General features: G+C 36.4%; 1 protein-coding gene across 3 annotated transcripts in view; it reads left to right on the top strand.

Annotated features, from left to right (window-relative positions):
- The window catches only part of ELP4 (elongator acetyltransferase complex subunit 4), a 194,590-nt gene that overhangs the window by 127,540 nt on the left and 49,736 nt on the right, over positions 1–17,314 (top strand). Inside the window, exon 10 of one of the 3 annotated variants that reach the window (XM_053672936.1) lies at positions 8,127–9,357. The exons of the other annotated variants lie outside the window; for them this stretch is intronic. Within the exon in view, the coding sequence (XP_053528911.1) occupies positions 8,127–8,234 (108 nt within the window). The 3' untranslated portion in view covers positions 8,235–9,357. Of the gene's footprint in view, positions 1–8,126; positions 9,358–17,314 lie in introns of those variants that run through there. 3 annotated transcript variants of the gene reach the window in all.

Consider the following 17,314-nt stretch of genomic DNA (forward strand, 5'->3'; position numbering starts at 1 on the left):
TTCAATTTGGGATGATAAAGTTCTGGAGATGGGCAGTATTGATGGTTCTACAACAGTGCGAAAGTACTTAATGTACAGTTAAAATATAAATTTTGTTTACCTTACCACTATATATATTTAAAATCGGGTTTATAATTTTTCATCTGTAGTGATGTTTCCTTATTGTAGCTATTAGCTAGCATTTGGTCTTTAACAATAACATAGACTATTTATCATTTAATATATGTTACATACTTTATACTGTGTTAGGTATACATTCTGAGTGTAATAACATCTGAAAGTTATGTTTTTAATTGACTCAGATATTTTTCTTAGCTATGTGACCTTGTCTAAGGTATATAAACCCTATAACTTCAGCTTTCTTGTGTATAAAATAAGGATAATAATATCTCTTTGAAAGTTTGTTGCAGGGAGTAGTTAATATAAACTTTTTTACTGGGAAAATGAGTATTATTCATGTAAAGCACTTAGCACACAAAGAAATGCATAGAAAGCCCTCAAGAAATCATGGCTCCTAGCACTTTCTATCAAACAATGCAAATGAATTAACACACCATAGTTACCTGCAATTCTTGACTGTCTTTGGGGGCTGCATATAAGGGGTTACATCTTATAGTCACTTCCTGCAGACTCTTTGTTTACTTTGTTTACTTGACTTGCTGAACATGACACATACAAAAAATCATGTGACCCTATGTTGATCTTAGGACCCCTTCAGCCACCCAGGCCTTACACCAGCGGCTTGGTCAACAAGCTTGCTAAGCAAGGACAGCAGAGAAAGACAGGCATGCAATGTGCTGGCATTTCTGTGGAACAGCCCGTATTGCCCAGCAGTCCCTAGAGATTGAGACAGCTCTGATACCTTCCAGACATAGATAGCCTCTTTCTTAATAAATCCTATGGGGCTGCTCGTTTCAAAGTTACTATTGATCAAAAAGGTTAACTGGTCTCATCAAAGTACAAGTATGTCATTTTTATCATAATTTATATACTTATACCCAGGTTCCTTTATGAGAGGATTTGAGACAGTTACCCCAGTGGCTGTTATAACCATTTTATGGGAATGCAAAACAAGTAGACAAAAAGGAACCTCAGAAGGGTGTCTCCTCGGTGTCTTCTCTGCCTTGGCTGGGGTCATCCCACTGGTTTTCCCAGAGCTAGCCCGTGACATCTCTGGCAGCAGGCAGCCAGATTGCTTGCTGGTTTGTTGGTTTGTTGTGGTTGTTCCCTTTCCTGGACGAACAGAACAGCTATCACTGGGTCTTTACCCAGCCTTCAGAGAGCTTTCTTATTCTTTCATTGCCTATTCCAATATTCTCTTTTATTTTTTTCTTTGTATTTAAGTAATTGGGATGGCACTGGTTAACAAAATTGTACAGGTTTCAGGTACACAGTTCTACAGCACATCATCCGTACACTGTACTGTGTGTTCCCCACCCCAGGTCACATCTTTGTCCATCAGTATTTACCCCCCTGTACCTTCCTCCACCAAGGAAATCATTTTCTGGTTAGAAAAGGAATTCATACCATTTTTTCCTCTTAATTAATATACCCTCTCCTAAAATAACTCTCAACTTGATTGAAACTGAAGGTCAAGAGCATGGAATGAAATGGAAATAGTATGACACAGCTAACTATTATCACCTTTTAGGTATTTATCCAGAAACAGAAATTTCAAAATGTTATGTGTTCACATATCCAGCACTTTTACTAAGCTAACACACACTTCTGAAATCTGATAGGAACAATATTGTAAAGCTTAATTATATTTTTATGGCCCATGCCATCTGTGCATTTGTTCTGCTTACAATAGTAATAGAGTATTCAAAAAACAATAGATTTCGTTTGCAATGCAATCTTCTTATCACAAATGCATTAGGGCAAATTATCTCCTATCATTTAAGATCCTCTTCTTATACCGTGGATTTTTGTATCTATTTGAAAATAGAAAACTTTCTCAGCTACTAAAAAACCATATGTGGTTGATTCAGATAGAAGACACAAAACTCCTGTTTTTGTTTCTTGAAATAAATTCTAATTTAGATGAAAGAAAACACTATAATTCCTTAATATACAGTGGTATATGACTTAAAGATTATATTCTGATACCTAAAATTAAGGCTTTCAAAGTCATCATATAAGGTACTGATATTTAATTGCTTTATAAGTAGAAACTATAGATTTTTTTGATTATTATTTATCTTTGGAGGGGAAGGGAAGGAGAGAGGGAGGGAAATATCAATGTATGGTTGCTTCTTGTGCATCCCCTACTGGGAACTGGCCTGCAGCCCAGGCATGTGCCCTGACTGGGAATCAAACTTTGATCGTTTGGTTCGCAGGCCCGTGCTCAATCCACTGAGCTACCCCAGTCAGGGCTTAGAAACTATAGATTTTTAAAACTACTGCTTTACAAACTTGAAACTGGCAGTTTTGCAATCTATTTGACATTTTAATAATTTCTTCAAAAATATTAGAGATGTTAAAATTTCTCTGTAATCCTTATATAGCTATTATCTCTCTTAATAAATCATAATAATGGTTATGTCTTACTTTTAAATTTTATTTTTTCAAAGAAAAAGTAGGATACCATTATCAAAACATCTAATAATTTCTTTAAAGGTAAGAGATAGGTATTAAATTAATCTTTGTGATGTTTAAACCTCATAAAGGTTTGACATTCTACATGTCAAATTTTCAGAATAATGTATTTTTTATGTAACAAAATTTAATACCAATATACATAATTTTATGTATATACATTTATGAAATAAACCTTATAATTTGTTATTAAGAATACTGCCTAGTGTCTTTGATATTCCACTGAAGATGCATCAGCTGGTATAAATAATCTTCATTTTACCAGCTATAATCTATTGAAAATAAGCTTTTAGATACAACAAATACTGAATCATTTTTGTATGTCGTGTGAGAATTTTAATGGACTCACATATTAATACTCCCTTTATTCTATAACAATGTATTATTTTATGTATTCTATGATTCAGATATGTCCATATAACTCCATGGTAAAAATTTATCAATTTTATTTTAATAATCAATGCTTTCTTTTTTTATATTATACTAATCTGTATGAGTTTCTTATTGCTGCTATACCAAATCAGCACAAATTTAGTTACTTAAAAATAACCCAGATTAACTGTTACAGTTCCAGAGATCAGAAGTCCAAAATCAGTCTTAGAATAAAGTCAGGGTGTTGTTAGCAAGACTAGATTTTTCTGAAGCTCTAGGAGAGAATCTGTGTTTTGGCTTTTCCAGTTCTAGAGACTGCCAGCTTTCCTTAGAGTATGGGTGCATCACTCCAGCCCCTGCTTTCATCATCCCATCACCTTCTCTCCAAACCTGACATTTCTGCCTTCCTCTCATGAGGATTCTTGTGATTAAATTGGGCCCAGGACAATTTCCTAATCTCAGGAGTCTTAAATTAATCACATCTGAAAAGTCCCAGTAGCCATCCAGAACATATTTACAAGTTCCAAGGATTGAAGACGGGAACATCTTTGGGGGTAGACAACAGCATTATGCAGCCTACCACATATCTATCTATCTAGTTAGGTAGGTAGGTAGGTAGGTAGGTAGGTAGGTAGGTAGGTAGTTTAGTTTTAATTCCTTAAAATAGCATTGTTCTCTTTTGCCACAAGTCCTCTGCATTGCTCTTGAGACTTCCTAGAATACCTTTCACAGTTCCCCCCTGCCTAAATAATGCTTTCCGCAGCTCCAGAATAAACCTTCCACAACCTCTCTCACTAAATTAATTTCTCCTCTTATATACCCTCAAGGGACCATGTCCTTCTTCATAGAACTTTTCAGTTTATTACTTTTATGTTTACTGGTATGATTCCGTGAAGTTTTTTTATCCCAGTATCCTCTATAAACTCTGTTTACTGGTATGATTCTGTGTAAACTCTGAGGGCAGCACCATGAGTTTTTCATTGCTTTGTTTCTTTTACCTTTGTTTTCCCGCTGCCTGTTGAATGAATATTTGTGAAATGGAATGCATAGTCTTGCATATTTCGTGTCAGGTTTATTTCTAAATATTTTGTGAGGCTTTTTTTTCCTATCTCTTTTGAATGGGGTTCTTTTTTCTGTTTCATGACATTTTTGTAATGAAGCTTAAAAGTTGATCTTGTATCCAGCCACTTTATTGAGCCAACTCATTAATGATCATAGTTTCCCAATTCAGGCTCTTGGATTTTATAGGTAGATGATCACGTTGTCTACAAATAACGATCATTTGTCTCTCTCTTTCTGATATTTTAAACTTTATTTCTTGCTGTTATCCAGTTGCATTGTGCAGGACTTGCAGCATAATGTTAACTCTGTTGGGAAATCTTTGTTCCTGTATTTTATATTGTTTTACTATTAAAAGAATAAATTTGTTTTAGATATTTGGTAGGTCCCATTTTTCAGTTATAAGATGCTTCTCATGATTTTCTAGCTTATGAAGGTTTATTGAGTGTTTTTCTCTGCTTTTAATTTTCATCTTTCAATCTTAACATAATAAATTCCTATTTTTATATTCAAATTGTGTGTTTCCCCCAACCCCACTTCTCTTAGTATCCATGGCTACTTCAATATTGGGTGATTCTTGATTAAACTCTTGTCTTTGTATTTGAGATAAATATAGATTGCATGTGGATTTATTTCTCTTTCCTGTTGCCTACTGTAATCTGCCTCTGGGGCTACAGGACATAGACAAGGTTTGCTCCCAGGTGGAAAATGCCAGTACTTGTCTCTGGGAGTGGGTTCCCTTGTGCTCTGAGAAATTTAGGAGCTACCCGGTGTCATTATCTTATTTCTTCAATTATATTTTTAAACAATTTTGTTAAAATAAATAAATACAAAGAATTTATATCAATAATGCAGACTAGTAAACCAATTACTCCATGTTTTATTTCTGTATTCTTTGTTTTTATTAATTTGTTTTCTGGTTTCTCATTTATTCATCTTAAAAATGTCTTGCCTGCTTCCTTTTCTGTTTCTTGTGCTCAGTATTGTCTTCTGGGCAGTTCCTTCCTTTCTTCTTAAAACACAGCAAAGTCATTAAAGCTTGTTCGTCTTATCTCAGGTAGTTTTCATCTAAGCCTATAAAATGTAACTTTCATTTTAAAATTTTTAGCAGTGTGAAACTCAAAGCATAATTTTAAAAGCCAGTTCTCAGGTATGTACATGTACATTATCCATATTTCAGTTTGTCAGCGACAAAGATTTCAAGTTTTTATTAACAATGTCAGATCATTTTCCTTTTTTAAATCTTTTTAACTTTTTATAAAAGATTTTATTTATTTATTTTTAGACAGAGGGGATGGGAGAAAGAGAGGGAGAGAAACATCAATGTGTGGTTGCCTCTCACGCGCCCCAACCGAGGACCTGGCCTGTAACCCAGGCCTGTGCCCTGACTGGGAATCGATCTGGTGACCCTTTAGCTCACAAGCCGGTGCCCAATCCACTGAGCCATACCAGCCAGGGCTAACTTTTTTTATTGTTGTTCAAGTACAGTCGTCTCCATTTTCCCTCCACCACTCCCTCCTCCCCAGCCATCCCCACTTCCCACCCTTGAATCATTTTCTTAACTAAGAACCTTTTCATATAAATATTATATGAGGTACCCAAAACAGTCAAACTCACAGAAGCAGAGAAGAAATAGTGGTTGCCAGAAGCCAGGGATGGGGAGAATGGGGAACTGTAACTTAATGCATATAAAGGTTTAAAATATGTTGAGGAGCCTGACTGGCATGTCCTGGTGGATTGGGCATCATCCTGCAAACTGAAAGGTTACTGGTTTGATTCCCAGTCAGCGCTCATGCCTGGGTTGTGGGCCAGGTCCCTGGTCGGGGACGTGCAAGAGAGGCAACCAATCAATGTTTTTCTCCCTGTCTTTCCCTCTATGTCAAAGTAATAAATAAAATTAAAAGAATGTATGTTGAGAATAGATCTCAGGTCACGTGTTCTTACCACCAATAAGTAAATAAATAAACAGAGAAGAACACAGATTTTTGTAGGTGATAGGGATGTAGGAGTGTTTGGTACTTTGATTGTGGTGATGGTATCGTGGGTATGTGCATATGTACAGACTCATCAGGGTATATTCGGTGTTGCATGAAAGCAGGTTTACAGTTTTCAGTACATGCAACACAGTGTATTTCTGTATGATTATTTATTAATGTATTATTTTCCATTCAAGCAACTATATACCTGATTTTGCCCCACCCTATACACTAAGTGTGTGCAATTTTTGTACATCAGTTATGCCTCCATAAAGCTAAGTAAATATAATATTTATTTACTATAACCTGACCAGATCTGGAAGAGAAGAGTTACCAATTCATTTAAGTAAAGGTGAGAGACAACAAATTTATAAACCTGTGCTTTTTCGAACTCTGATTTAAACTCGTATGTTAATACAAGTGCCTTGAGAAATGATGCTTATTTTTGCCAGCAGTGAGAAAGGTTTAAGCCATAAATTTACAGAAGCCAGCTAACTACTAACTTCCTCCTAAGAAAACCACAATAAAAATAATGCTGAATTACATTTTGAATCAAATATGCGTTTGTCTTCAAACTGCCCTTTTGGATTACCAGTGCCAGTGGTCTAACTCCAACTTAGTGAAAAAGGATTCTTCATTAATGGATTTTATTAAATTTCTTAGTTTTTGAGTCAAAATAATTTGTGTGAAAGAATACGAGCTTCAAATGGACAATTGCTGGTACAAGATTCACGGGTGTCCTGACTAGGAAGACGTTGTGCACACAGCAGCTTTGTTCAAGTTCAGGATAGGATGATGAGAAGCTGCAGTAGAAACTAGATTAGAAATTTCTTAACCCAAGATTTTCAATCCAAAGGTCTTGTCTCCAAAAAAAGTCTTTGGAGGCTAAGTTCATGCTCAGAGCAGGGAAGCTGCCTCCAGAAAGTGTAACATCTACTGAAAGAACCACATAAAGTGTAAGTGCCTGATATATGCAAATGACTGATACTTAAACCCTCTAAATATGATCCCTGTCTACAAGGAGTGTGTCACGGTAATTAAGATACCACACTTTGGTCAGGGCACATGCCTGGATTGCAGGTCAGTTCCCAGCAGGGGATGCATGAGAGGCAACCATACATTGATGTTTCTCTCCCACTCTTTCTCCTTCCTTTCCCCTCTCTCGAAAAATAAGTAAATAAAATATTTTTTTTAAAAAAGAAAAACCTTTAAAAAAAAAAAGATACCACACTTTGGCATTTTCAGACATAGATCTTAGTTCAGCTCTGCCATTACTAATTGTCTGACTTTAAGTAACTTAATCTAATTCAGTGTCCCTTTTCCCTCACCTTGAATCCAATGCAGCACTAATGAAAATACCTACTTTGTTCTAAGGAAGAAATGATAAAATACATGTGAATTGTTCAGTACAATGATAGCCGTACTTCAGTCCTCAGTTACAACAATAAGCATCATCGTTACTGCAATCTACACCCAAAATAAATCAGATATCATTTTGAGATAATAATGGATTGGAAGCAAAAAATACACCCAAAATAAATCAGATATCATTTTAAGATAAAAATGAATTAAGTTATTACCTGTTACTATATACCAAGAATGCTGTGGGAAATAAGCCTTCTCTCATCACGCTACATAAATAATGTACAGGGTAGGCTCCCTCAGCTCAGCCACTGTTCCTTGCTTTTACTTATCACAGCCCATGTTTGTCACTTCTTATCTGTCTTTCCCACTACACGGTAAGCTTTTTCAGTGCACAGGCCAGGTTCTCTCATTAATTTCTTGCAGCCCCAGCACCCTGATGCAGCGTAGGGACTCAATAAATATTTGTTGAATATATGAATTAGAGGGGAAGTTACTGTTGACCAGCATTAGCAGAGCAGCATTGTAGATAAGAAGAGTTTTGAAATGGATCTTGACAAATGGACAGTATTTAGATGGACAGAGTGTTTTAAAAAATGCATTTTAGGATGAGGTCAAAGAAAGAATGATTATGTTAAAAGGCAAGAAATAACTGAAACACAATGAATAGAGAGACAGAATGAGTAAGAAAGGAGCCATTTGATTTAGGTTTAAAAAGAGATCATTGAAGGAAGCATTTCACACCTCTTCATTTTACAGATAAGAAAAACGAGAGAAGACCCTGGCCCGGTGGCTCGGTTCATTGGAGCATCATCCCGTGCACCAAAAACTTGCGTTTTCCATCCCTGGTCAGGGCTGGTTACCTAGGTTGCAGGTTTGAATCCCTGGTCGGGGCACATGCAAGAGCCAATGGGTCAATGTTTCTCTCTCACATCAGTGTTTCTCTGTCTCTGTCTCTGTCTCTGTCTCTGTCTCTGTCTCTCTCTCTCTCTCTCCTTTTCCCTCTTCTTCTCTCTTTAAAATCAATAAAAATATCCTTAGGTGAGGATTTAAAAAGAGGAGAAAAGAAAAAGAAGACCCAGACAGTGACAGAATGAGGTTAGAGCCCTTGTCTTTTCTACACTGTGTAACTAACAGAGCTTATACTATAATAGAGCAGCCTAGAGCCCATGACTTAAGGCTGTCAGTTCCATGAAGGAGGAATTAGATGGGGAGGTGACTGGAGGCAAGAAGTCTACTTAGGAAACGCTTCTGATAATCAGAGCCCAAAGGGATGAGGGATACAAGAAGGAGAGCAAGAGGTATCATATATTATGTTTTACTATACTCTTTTAGATTCGAGGTGGACGTTTATGGTTAGCACAACCGTGGGGCCTAGGAGAAAACTAGCGAATGCAGATGTAACATTCTGTTGTATTATACTCAAACCATACATAAATACAAAAGCAAAATGTACTGCATTTGTTGGCTAGTCTTTATGAAAACGTAAACAGGTTCCCGTAAACCTAGGGATAATCAAAAGCTTACCTTGGATACTTTTGCAAAGAAAGGCACTGTGTGTGTCATGTGGGAAATGTTAGGTGTCCTCCTAACAAATCATCCACAGAATCGCCATAGATAAACAAACCTTTCAAAGCGAGCTGACGGTTTCTGACAGCATTATAAAGCTGTCTCCCAGAGCCAGTAATTCGGTCAGGCCATCTGAATCATTTCCTCTATAAATTGTCTTTAGTGGAAATACAAGAAAAAGCACCAGTGAACTAATAATTATCTCCTCTTTGTCATCAGAGCGGCCTAGGTTAGTTAAATGCCATCTTAAAATTTACTTCATCTTTTTTTTTAATCTACCTGGAATTATTCTGTTATTCTTTTCTTAAAATACAGCACATTTGCAGGTGACTTCTTTTCTTGTATGTGTGCGGATCCAGAAAGTCAGTATAATGATAAATATGTGCCTCAGAACTATTTTCAGCCTTTTTCAATAAGTTTTAAATCAAATATTTTGACTGAATTAACCATGTTAGTCACTTAATAAGCTGTAGATACAACTGTAGACTTCATTATTTTCTTTCTCTTCACTTTAATAAATATATATATATTACATAATGAATTAAACCTATAAATTAACAACTGGCTCATATTACAACTTCATATTAATGATGCAGCTGATGAAAATGAGTATCCATAACCTAAAGATGCATAGTGCTAGGGACAAAGGTGGCATTTTACATTTTTATTAACACTTGTAATTTCCTCCTGCTTGATTTCTTTTAGGCCAAGCCCAATTTCTTCTAAACCATGGGTCAGTGAGCGCAAGCTGATTCTCACATGAATGATGGGCTTGATTTTGCAACGATACCACCAACTACCAATACCCAGGTCTAGCTACCATCATTCTGAAAAACTTAGAATAGAAAAGTATGAATTCAAATGGGATATTTCCTTTCATTTCACTAACTGGTGGCAATCCTGGACATAATCATGTGTGTGTATCTGTGAAACATTACATTTTTGTTATTAATGTGGCAGTAACAAAATATAATAAAGCAGGCAAAATATTATTCCATCATACATATTTGTTATTTTTCCTTGTTAAACATCATAGGAAGAAAATATACTTTGAATGGGGAAGTTTTGTATTTAGTAAATGGTCTTATAATCAAAATAAGTTGAAGAACAGCCAGGTTTCACCAGAATATGATACATACCAGGTTTCACCAGAATATGATACATACATGCTTTAATAGCTTTTCTACATCCTCCCAAATGAAAACAGTATTATATTAATAAATTATAAGAAGCTTCTATTAGCTTGATAAAATACATTTAAAATACAAGTTAGGAAAGGATTTGTTTAAATACTTTAAGTAAGCCTTTATCATACTACTCTAGTGATGTCAAACACAACTTTCATTTTTAAAAGATTTTAGTTAGAAATTTAATCTTTGAAAATATTAATAACAGCTTACAGCAGGTAAGCTATAAAATAATACTGGATGCTGTCTATTTAGTTTCTGGTTGAAAAAGCACAGCAGTACTTTAGTTCATTACCTTTGAAAAAAACAGTAACAAGATAATACAGCTGCCTCTGATTAAGATGTAAATTCTTTCTAATTAGAATGTAAATTCTTACATTTAAATGAAGACATCAATTGTCAGGATGCCATATGATATCTTATTCCACCTTGCCTGAATGAAGCCCTCACTGCTCATCTATGGCACTAAAATAGTTTTGCAATCCCTTTGTTCTCTGATTCTTGTAATATTCTCTCTTCATGTTCCCTTTTCACATTGCTTTTGTTTGTTTTCCCCCTTGCATCTGATATCGCTGTGCCTTGGGATTTTGCAGAAATTTGGAATGAAAATTGAGTTCAGTCAGTGCCAGTATTTGCTTGTGCCTCAATTACTTCTGCTGAATTTTCCTCAATGCAAATCAGGCAGGTTGCATAAAGTGGTGCATGTATTTGAAATAATTAATTTTCCGTAAAATGATGGATCAAGTCCAATCAACCTTCATGAAATCTAAATAATAGAATAGAGAATTAGAAATTAATTAACATTTTGTGTTATTAATACTGTATAGTATAAACTAGCAATAGTAAGTTCTACTGCCTGTTCTAACTTTTTCTTTATTAAATGTTGATGAAAACCTTCAGCCTCCATCACTTCTTGCCAGAAATATGCTGACAAGGAATCCTGTGTCAATAACATTGAAGCAAAGGTTTCAGAGATTATCTAAATTATTAACCAGTGACTGAACTATTCGTGCTTTTCTTTACAGCGCAGTAGTCAAAGTTCTATTTGAATAATACACACTAATTTATAGAAATCTACTGTTGTTTTGGATAAGGCTGTGAGCCTTTGAGCATAGCAGGGTAGCTTTCTTTCACGACATGTTTCTTCACCCAAAAGAGACACAAGTTTAGAGGTGAACCAACTCAACCAACCTTGCAGTGCCAGGGCAGGAGAAACCTAGAAATTGAAAGAGTACTTTACAGATGAAAAGCCGCCTTCCTAGTTTTATTTTTAATTTGTTGTGATCATAAAATTTCAAACATACAAAAGTAGACTGGTATAAGGGAACCCCACATACCCATTAACCATCATCAGTCATCAAGGGGCTCATCGGGAAGCAAAACATACAAACCTGAAACAATAATGAATAACTTGCAGGTAATAAAGAATAATGCGCAATAATAGAAGCTAAAACACAGTTAGAGAATATGAGTGCTGTGGGTAGTGAGAGAAAATTAGTTTGTGGTGAATGGGCAGAAAAGAAGAGAAGAACATTTCCAGGAGGAGTGGAGAGGCCATAAGAAAAGATGTAGCAATGAGCAGAATCTGTTGATAGTAGAGAGTAGCATGATCAGAAGTTTACTGTTTTTATGCATACGTTGTTAACTTGGGTAAGATGGTAGAATTTGAGAGCCAGGCAATACATTTTAGTACTAATTAACCAAAGAAGTATTTTTGGCTTTGTAGTGACAGCATCAAAAATACCTTCTGCCCTAGCTGGTGTGGCTTAGTGGACCAATGGTTGGCCTGCAAGCCAAAAAGTCACTGGTTCGATTCCCAGTCAGGGCACATGTCTGGGTAACAGGCCAGGCCCTAGTTGGGGGCATTCGAGAGTCAACTGATCAATGTATCTCTCATATCAATGTTTTCTCTCTTTCTCCTTCCCTTCCACTCTCTAAAAATAAATAAATAACATTTTTAAAAATACCTTTTCTTTCTACAGACAAAAATCTCATCTGTTATAATTAAAATGATTTCCTATTCTCTGATTATGTTCACAAACAAAAGGACATTTCTAGTGACTAAAGAATAAATTGCAAAGAAAGAATGTGTCTCTAACCCAGGTAATTAAAAATAAGTGTTAGTAATAAATCTGCGATGATAAATTTTACTATATTGCACTTTACTTGACTTCTATACCCAGTATAATCGGAAGAAATATCACTCCTGTTATTCATATAGTCACTTGAAAGCTTTTTAAAACCACAGTATCTTTGTTTTTGCACAATTCCAAATTTGTTGTATTATTTACATGCAATATTAGTCTCTCACTGCTGGGCTAACAAGTTATCCCAAACAGTGGCTTCAACAATACACACTTATCATCTCGTAGTTCTGAAGGACAAAAGTCCAAAGAGAGACTTATGGGGCTGAAACCACGGTGTTGGCAGGGCCGAGTTCCTCCTGGGCACTGGAGGAGAATCCATTTTTCGGCCCTCTCCAGCTTCTCAGTGTTGCCTGCATTCCTTGGCTGGTGACTCCATTCTCTGACTTCAAAGCCAGCAGCGCTGGGCTGAGTCCTAGTTAAGCTGCGACCTCTCAGGTTCTCTCTAACATCCCTCTTTCACTTCTAAAGAACCTGGTGATTAATTACGTTGGACCCCCTGTGATAAACCTGCATAATCCCCCTATTTTAAGGTCAGCCATTTGGCAACATTAATTCCATCTCTACCCTTAATTCCCCTTTATGATGTGCAGTAACATGTTACAGTTCCAGGGATTGGGACGTAGACATCTTTGAGGGACTGCCATTTTGTCCACCTTACATGTCTTTCATATCCGCTCCCCAGTAACCGCTCTGGTAGACTGTAGACACAACTACTTCACTGGCCCAGAAAGGAGTTTTTTTATTTAAACTAACAGTTATCATTTTAGCTGGCTTTGAGGAAAAGAAAATAGAGAAATTAGACTAAGTACTCTAGATCACAACAATTACTCAGCCAAATATAAGCATTTGTACATGATTGTTCAGTAAAATCTGTTATCGTAGGCATGGCCAAAAACTGGTGCCTCAAAGAGGGGAGTAGGAAGCTAGCATTTGGGGGGAACTTACTATATGGCAGGCAGTATTATCAATATTCTAGAGATATTATTACCTTCTAATATTTAAACACCCTATGATTAAGTATATTTCCTCCTTTTAATGATAAGGAAGCTGAAGCTAGAAGACTTGAGGTTAAACTTCCCAAAAGACACAAGTAATGAGCGATCCCAAAGCCCTCATACTACGCCTTGCTGAATTCTGTGAAATGTCAGTTGTACCCATCAATCAAGAAACATATTTTTTAGTATTGATTAAGATTAAGGCATTCAATGTGTGGAATACATACGCATTTGTAAGACATAATCCCTACTTTCAGAGAATCTAGTAGTAGAAGTAAGGCAAAAACACACAGGAAAGCAGTATAGGGTAGTACTTTAAGCATATATTCAGACAGCTATAAGTTAGAATCCTTGCTCCTTTCTTACTTAATCTTTTATTTCATGGGAGCCTAGGTTTCCTTTCCTTCCTCATAGGGTTGTACAGAGATGAACCATACATGAAATCTCTAATCCCAGGATCTAGCATGTAGCAAGCACTCAGTAAATGCTGGCTGCTCTTATTGTAATAAAATTCTAACAGTACGAAGGCTCAGTTAATGATTACCCAAGCAGGGGATGTAAGAGTTCAGTGGGAGAAAAGCTCATTGTCAGATGAGTGATTTCATGTTGAACTTGCAGTATACACAGGATCTCTTGTATTTATGGTTGTTGGGACTGCCAGTGTGGTGTACTGGTTACGTGCACTAGCTCTGGAAAAGAGTACCTGGTTTTAAATGTCATCTCTTTACTTACTAATTCGTGCCACCGTTTCCACATTTGTAAAATGGGAATCAACATAGTACCTGCATCATGAGGCTAATCAGTGACTAAATGAATATGTAAAATGCTTACAAGAGTATCTGGCACGTAATAGATAAATGTCATTGTTAGTGTCAAGGATGCACACCTTGTGTAGCCTGCCTTCAGTGACCCATTGTACTTGACAGTGATAGTAAAGAATACACATAGTCTCGCTGGAACCAGGTGGCTCAGTTGGCTACAGTGTTGTCCTGTACACCAAAATTTACTGGTTTGAATCCCAGTCAGGGCACATACCTAGGTTATGGGTTCAATCCCCAGTCAAGGTATGTAAGGGAAGCAATTGATCAATGTTAGTCTCTCACATCGATGTCTGTCTGTCTGTCTCATTTTCTCTCTCCCTCCTCCCTCCCTCCCTCCCTTTCCTCTTTCTCTCTAAAATCAATGAACATGTCCTCAGGAGGACTAAAAATACATACACAGCCTGTTTATTACAGCCATATAAGTGATTTGCACAGCTGGGCAGAATTACCAGCAGGGTGGACATGCACAGGGAAGCATCGTGTGCCTGCACTGTACCTAGCAGCAAGCCTTAGGTAATGCAGGATGGAAACACGCTCAATTTCTCTAGACCTCCCTGACTAGGTGAGGAGACAAAACTGATGGTGGGTGAAACAGAGACCAGTTAAGTGCCAAAAATGACAGTTAGACTGACTTGAGTCGTGTGGGAATTCAGAGAAAGGAGAGATTATTATGGATTGTATCACTTTACTAAAGAAAGGAGGACCTGAACTAGGCAGAATCATGAGTGGAACTTTATGAACTGCTAAGAAGGTAACAGATGACACTGAACATAAGCCACCCCCAACCTGGAGTGTCTGCGTCTTCTGTTCTGACCCTGCTCCCCAGTTTGTTCAGTGAGCAGCAGCAAAGAGAGAGAAAGGACATGAGGATGCTGCCACTGCCATCAAATCCTGGGACCGTAAAAAAATGCTTCTCCGGTTAAAGGGATTTAAGAACTTAAGAGCAAGGGATCCATGGACAGAACTCAGAGGTTCCAGCAACTCCAGTAGAAGAAAAATTTACATCTTTATTTTCACTACCCTTCCAATGAAATTTCTTAACCACAAATATGCTAACAACCCATAGTTACATTAGCAGTAACCACAACTTTGTCATCAAAAGACCACTGATTTTTTTCCATATAGGAATATAACTATGCAGTTATCTCAAAATACCATTTACATTAACCTCTTTTGGTAAATAATAGGCCCACTACTACTCTTACTATTTAATAGTTCATAAAAAGCACAGATATTACTGCATCAAAAATTAGTTTATTATTTGATAACATTTCAGTGCCATGCGTTTCCTTTGTAATCCAGTGTACTTTATTTTATACATTTGAAAGCATTATTCTGAAGAGAGGTTCCTAAGTTTTACCACATTGACAGAGGAGTTCATGGTACCAGGATAGTGCTTCTATTTACAACCCTGGGAATATATTTGTTTTTGTTTGTTTGGTGGGTTGGTTTTTATTGGGGTTTTTTTGGTAACCATATTCATAGTTGAGTCATTAAACTTATAGTCAGCTAAAATCCCTTTTTTGTTAGTTTAAACTACATTTATTCCCTAATATAGGCAATTAGCATTACTATCCATCTAGCCAACTAATATTAATATGCAGATATTATGAAATTCTTAGAGTAACATTTTGTCAATATTTCCAACTACTTAGATATAGAACTTAATATTAACTACCTGAGGTGATATCTTATATGTTCTATATGTAGATATGTCTGCCAAACAAAAATGATATATTCTTTTTCTAGTTTTATTGATATAATTGACATATAACATTGTATGAGTTTAAAGCATACAACATAATTTGACATATGTCTATTGTGTGAAATTATTATCACAGTAAGCATAGTTACCATTCCTCACCTCACATACATACAAAAACATTTTCCTGTCATAACTTTTAAGATTTACTCTGTTAGCAACTTTCAAACATACAGTGTGGTATTGTTAACTGTTGTCATTGTATTATACATTACAGTCCAAAATTTATTTATCTTATAGCAGGGTTTGTACCGTTTGGCTCCTTCACCCATTTCCCCCATGCGGCAGCCCCCAACTCTGGTGAGCACCAACCTGTTGGCTATTTCTCTGTTTTCGCTTCCACCCATAAGTGATAGCCCGCAGTATTTGTCTGTCTTTGTCTATTTATTTCACCGAGCACAATGCCCTCAGGGTCCATTCATGTTGTCACAAATGGCAGGCCTTTCTTCTTTTTTATGGCTGTATGACATTCCTGCATGTATGTACATGCATGCCACTTTTTTATCCATTCATTAGGCCGTGGGTACTTAGATTGATTCCATGTGTTGACTAGTGTTAAAAATGCTACAGTGAACATGGGGGTAGAGATACCTTTCAAGAAAGTGATTGTGTTTCCTTCAAATATGAACCCAGAAGTAGGATCATACTTCTTGCATTGCTGGATCATACAATAACTATTTTTAATTATTTGAGTTATCTCTGTACTGTTCCCCAGTGGCTGCACCAGCTAATGTTCCCACCAACAGTGCACAAGAGTTCTTTTTTCTCCACATCCCCTCCAACACTGGTTATCTCTTGTCTTTTTGATGAAAGCCATTCTCACAGGTGTGAGGTGATATCCCATTGTGGTTTTGATCTGCATTTTCCTGGTGATTCGTGATACTGAGCAAATTTTCACATGCCTATTGGCGATTACCTTATGTTTTCTTTGGAAACATGTCTTTTCGATTCCACTACCCATTTTTTAATCGGATTTTATTTTTTTGCTATTGAACTGTATGAGTTCCTCAAAAACTATTTTGGATGTCAATCCCTTATCAAATATATGATTTGTAAGTATTTTCTCCCATTTTTTAGATTGCCTTTTCATTTTTTTTGGATGAAGTCCTTTGCTATGCAGAAGCTATTTACTTTGATGTAGTCCTACTGTTTAATTTTGCTTTTCTTGCTTTTGCTTTCGGTGTCAATTTCAAAAAATTTTTTGCCTAGACTAATGTGACATTGCTCGCCTCCTATGTTTTTTATAGGAGTTTTATGGTTTCAGGTCTTATGTTCAAGACTAATTCATTTTGAGTTGATTTGTGTGTGTGATGTAATATGGCGTTCCAGTTTCATTCTGTTGCATGCAGCTGCCCAGTTTCCCAACATCATTTATTGAAAAAACTCTCCTTTCCCCATTAATATTCCTGGCTCCTTTGTCAAAGAGTAATTAACTGTATATGAATGAGTTTATGTCCAGGATCTCA

This window comes from Artibeus jamaicensis, unplaced genomic scaffold (genome assembly GCF_021234435.1).
Source record: "Artibeus jamaicensis isolate MK-2021 breed Jamaican fruit bat unplaced genomic scaffold, CSHL_Jam_final contig_797, whole genome shotgun sequence".
Lineage (NCBI taxonomy): Eukaryota > Metazoa > Chordata > Mammalia > Chiroptera > Phyllostomidae > Artibeus > Artibeus jamaicensis.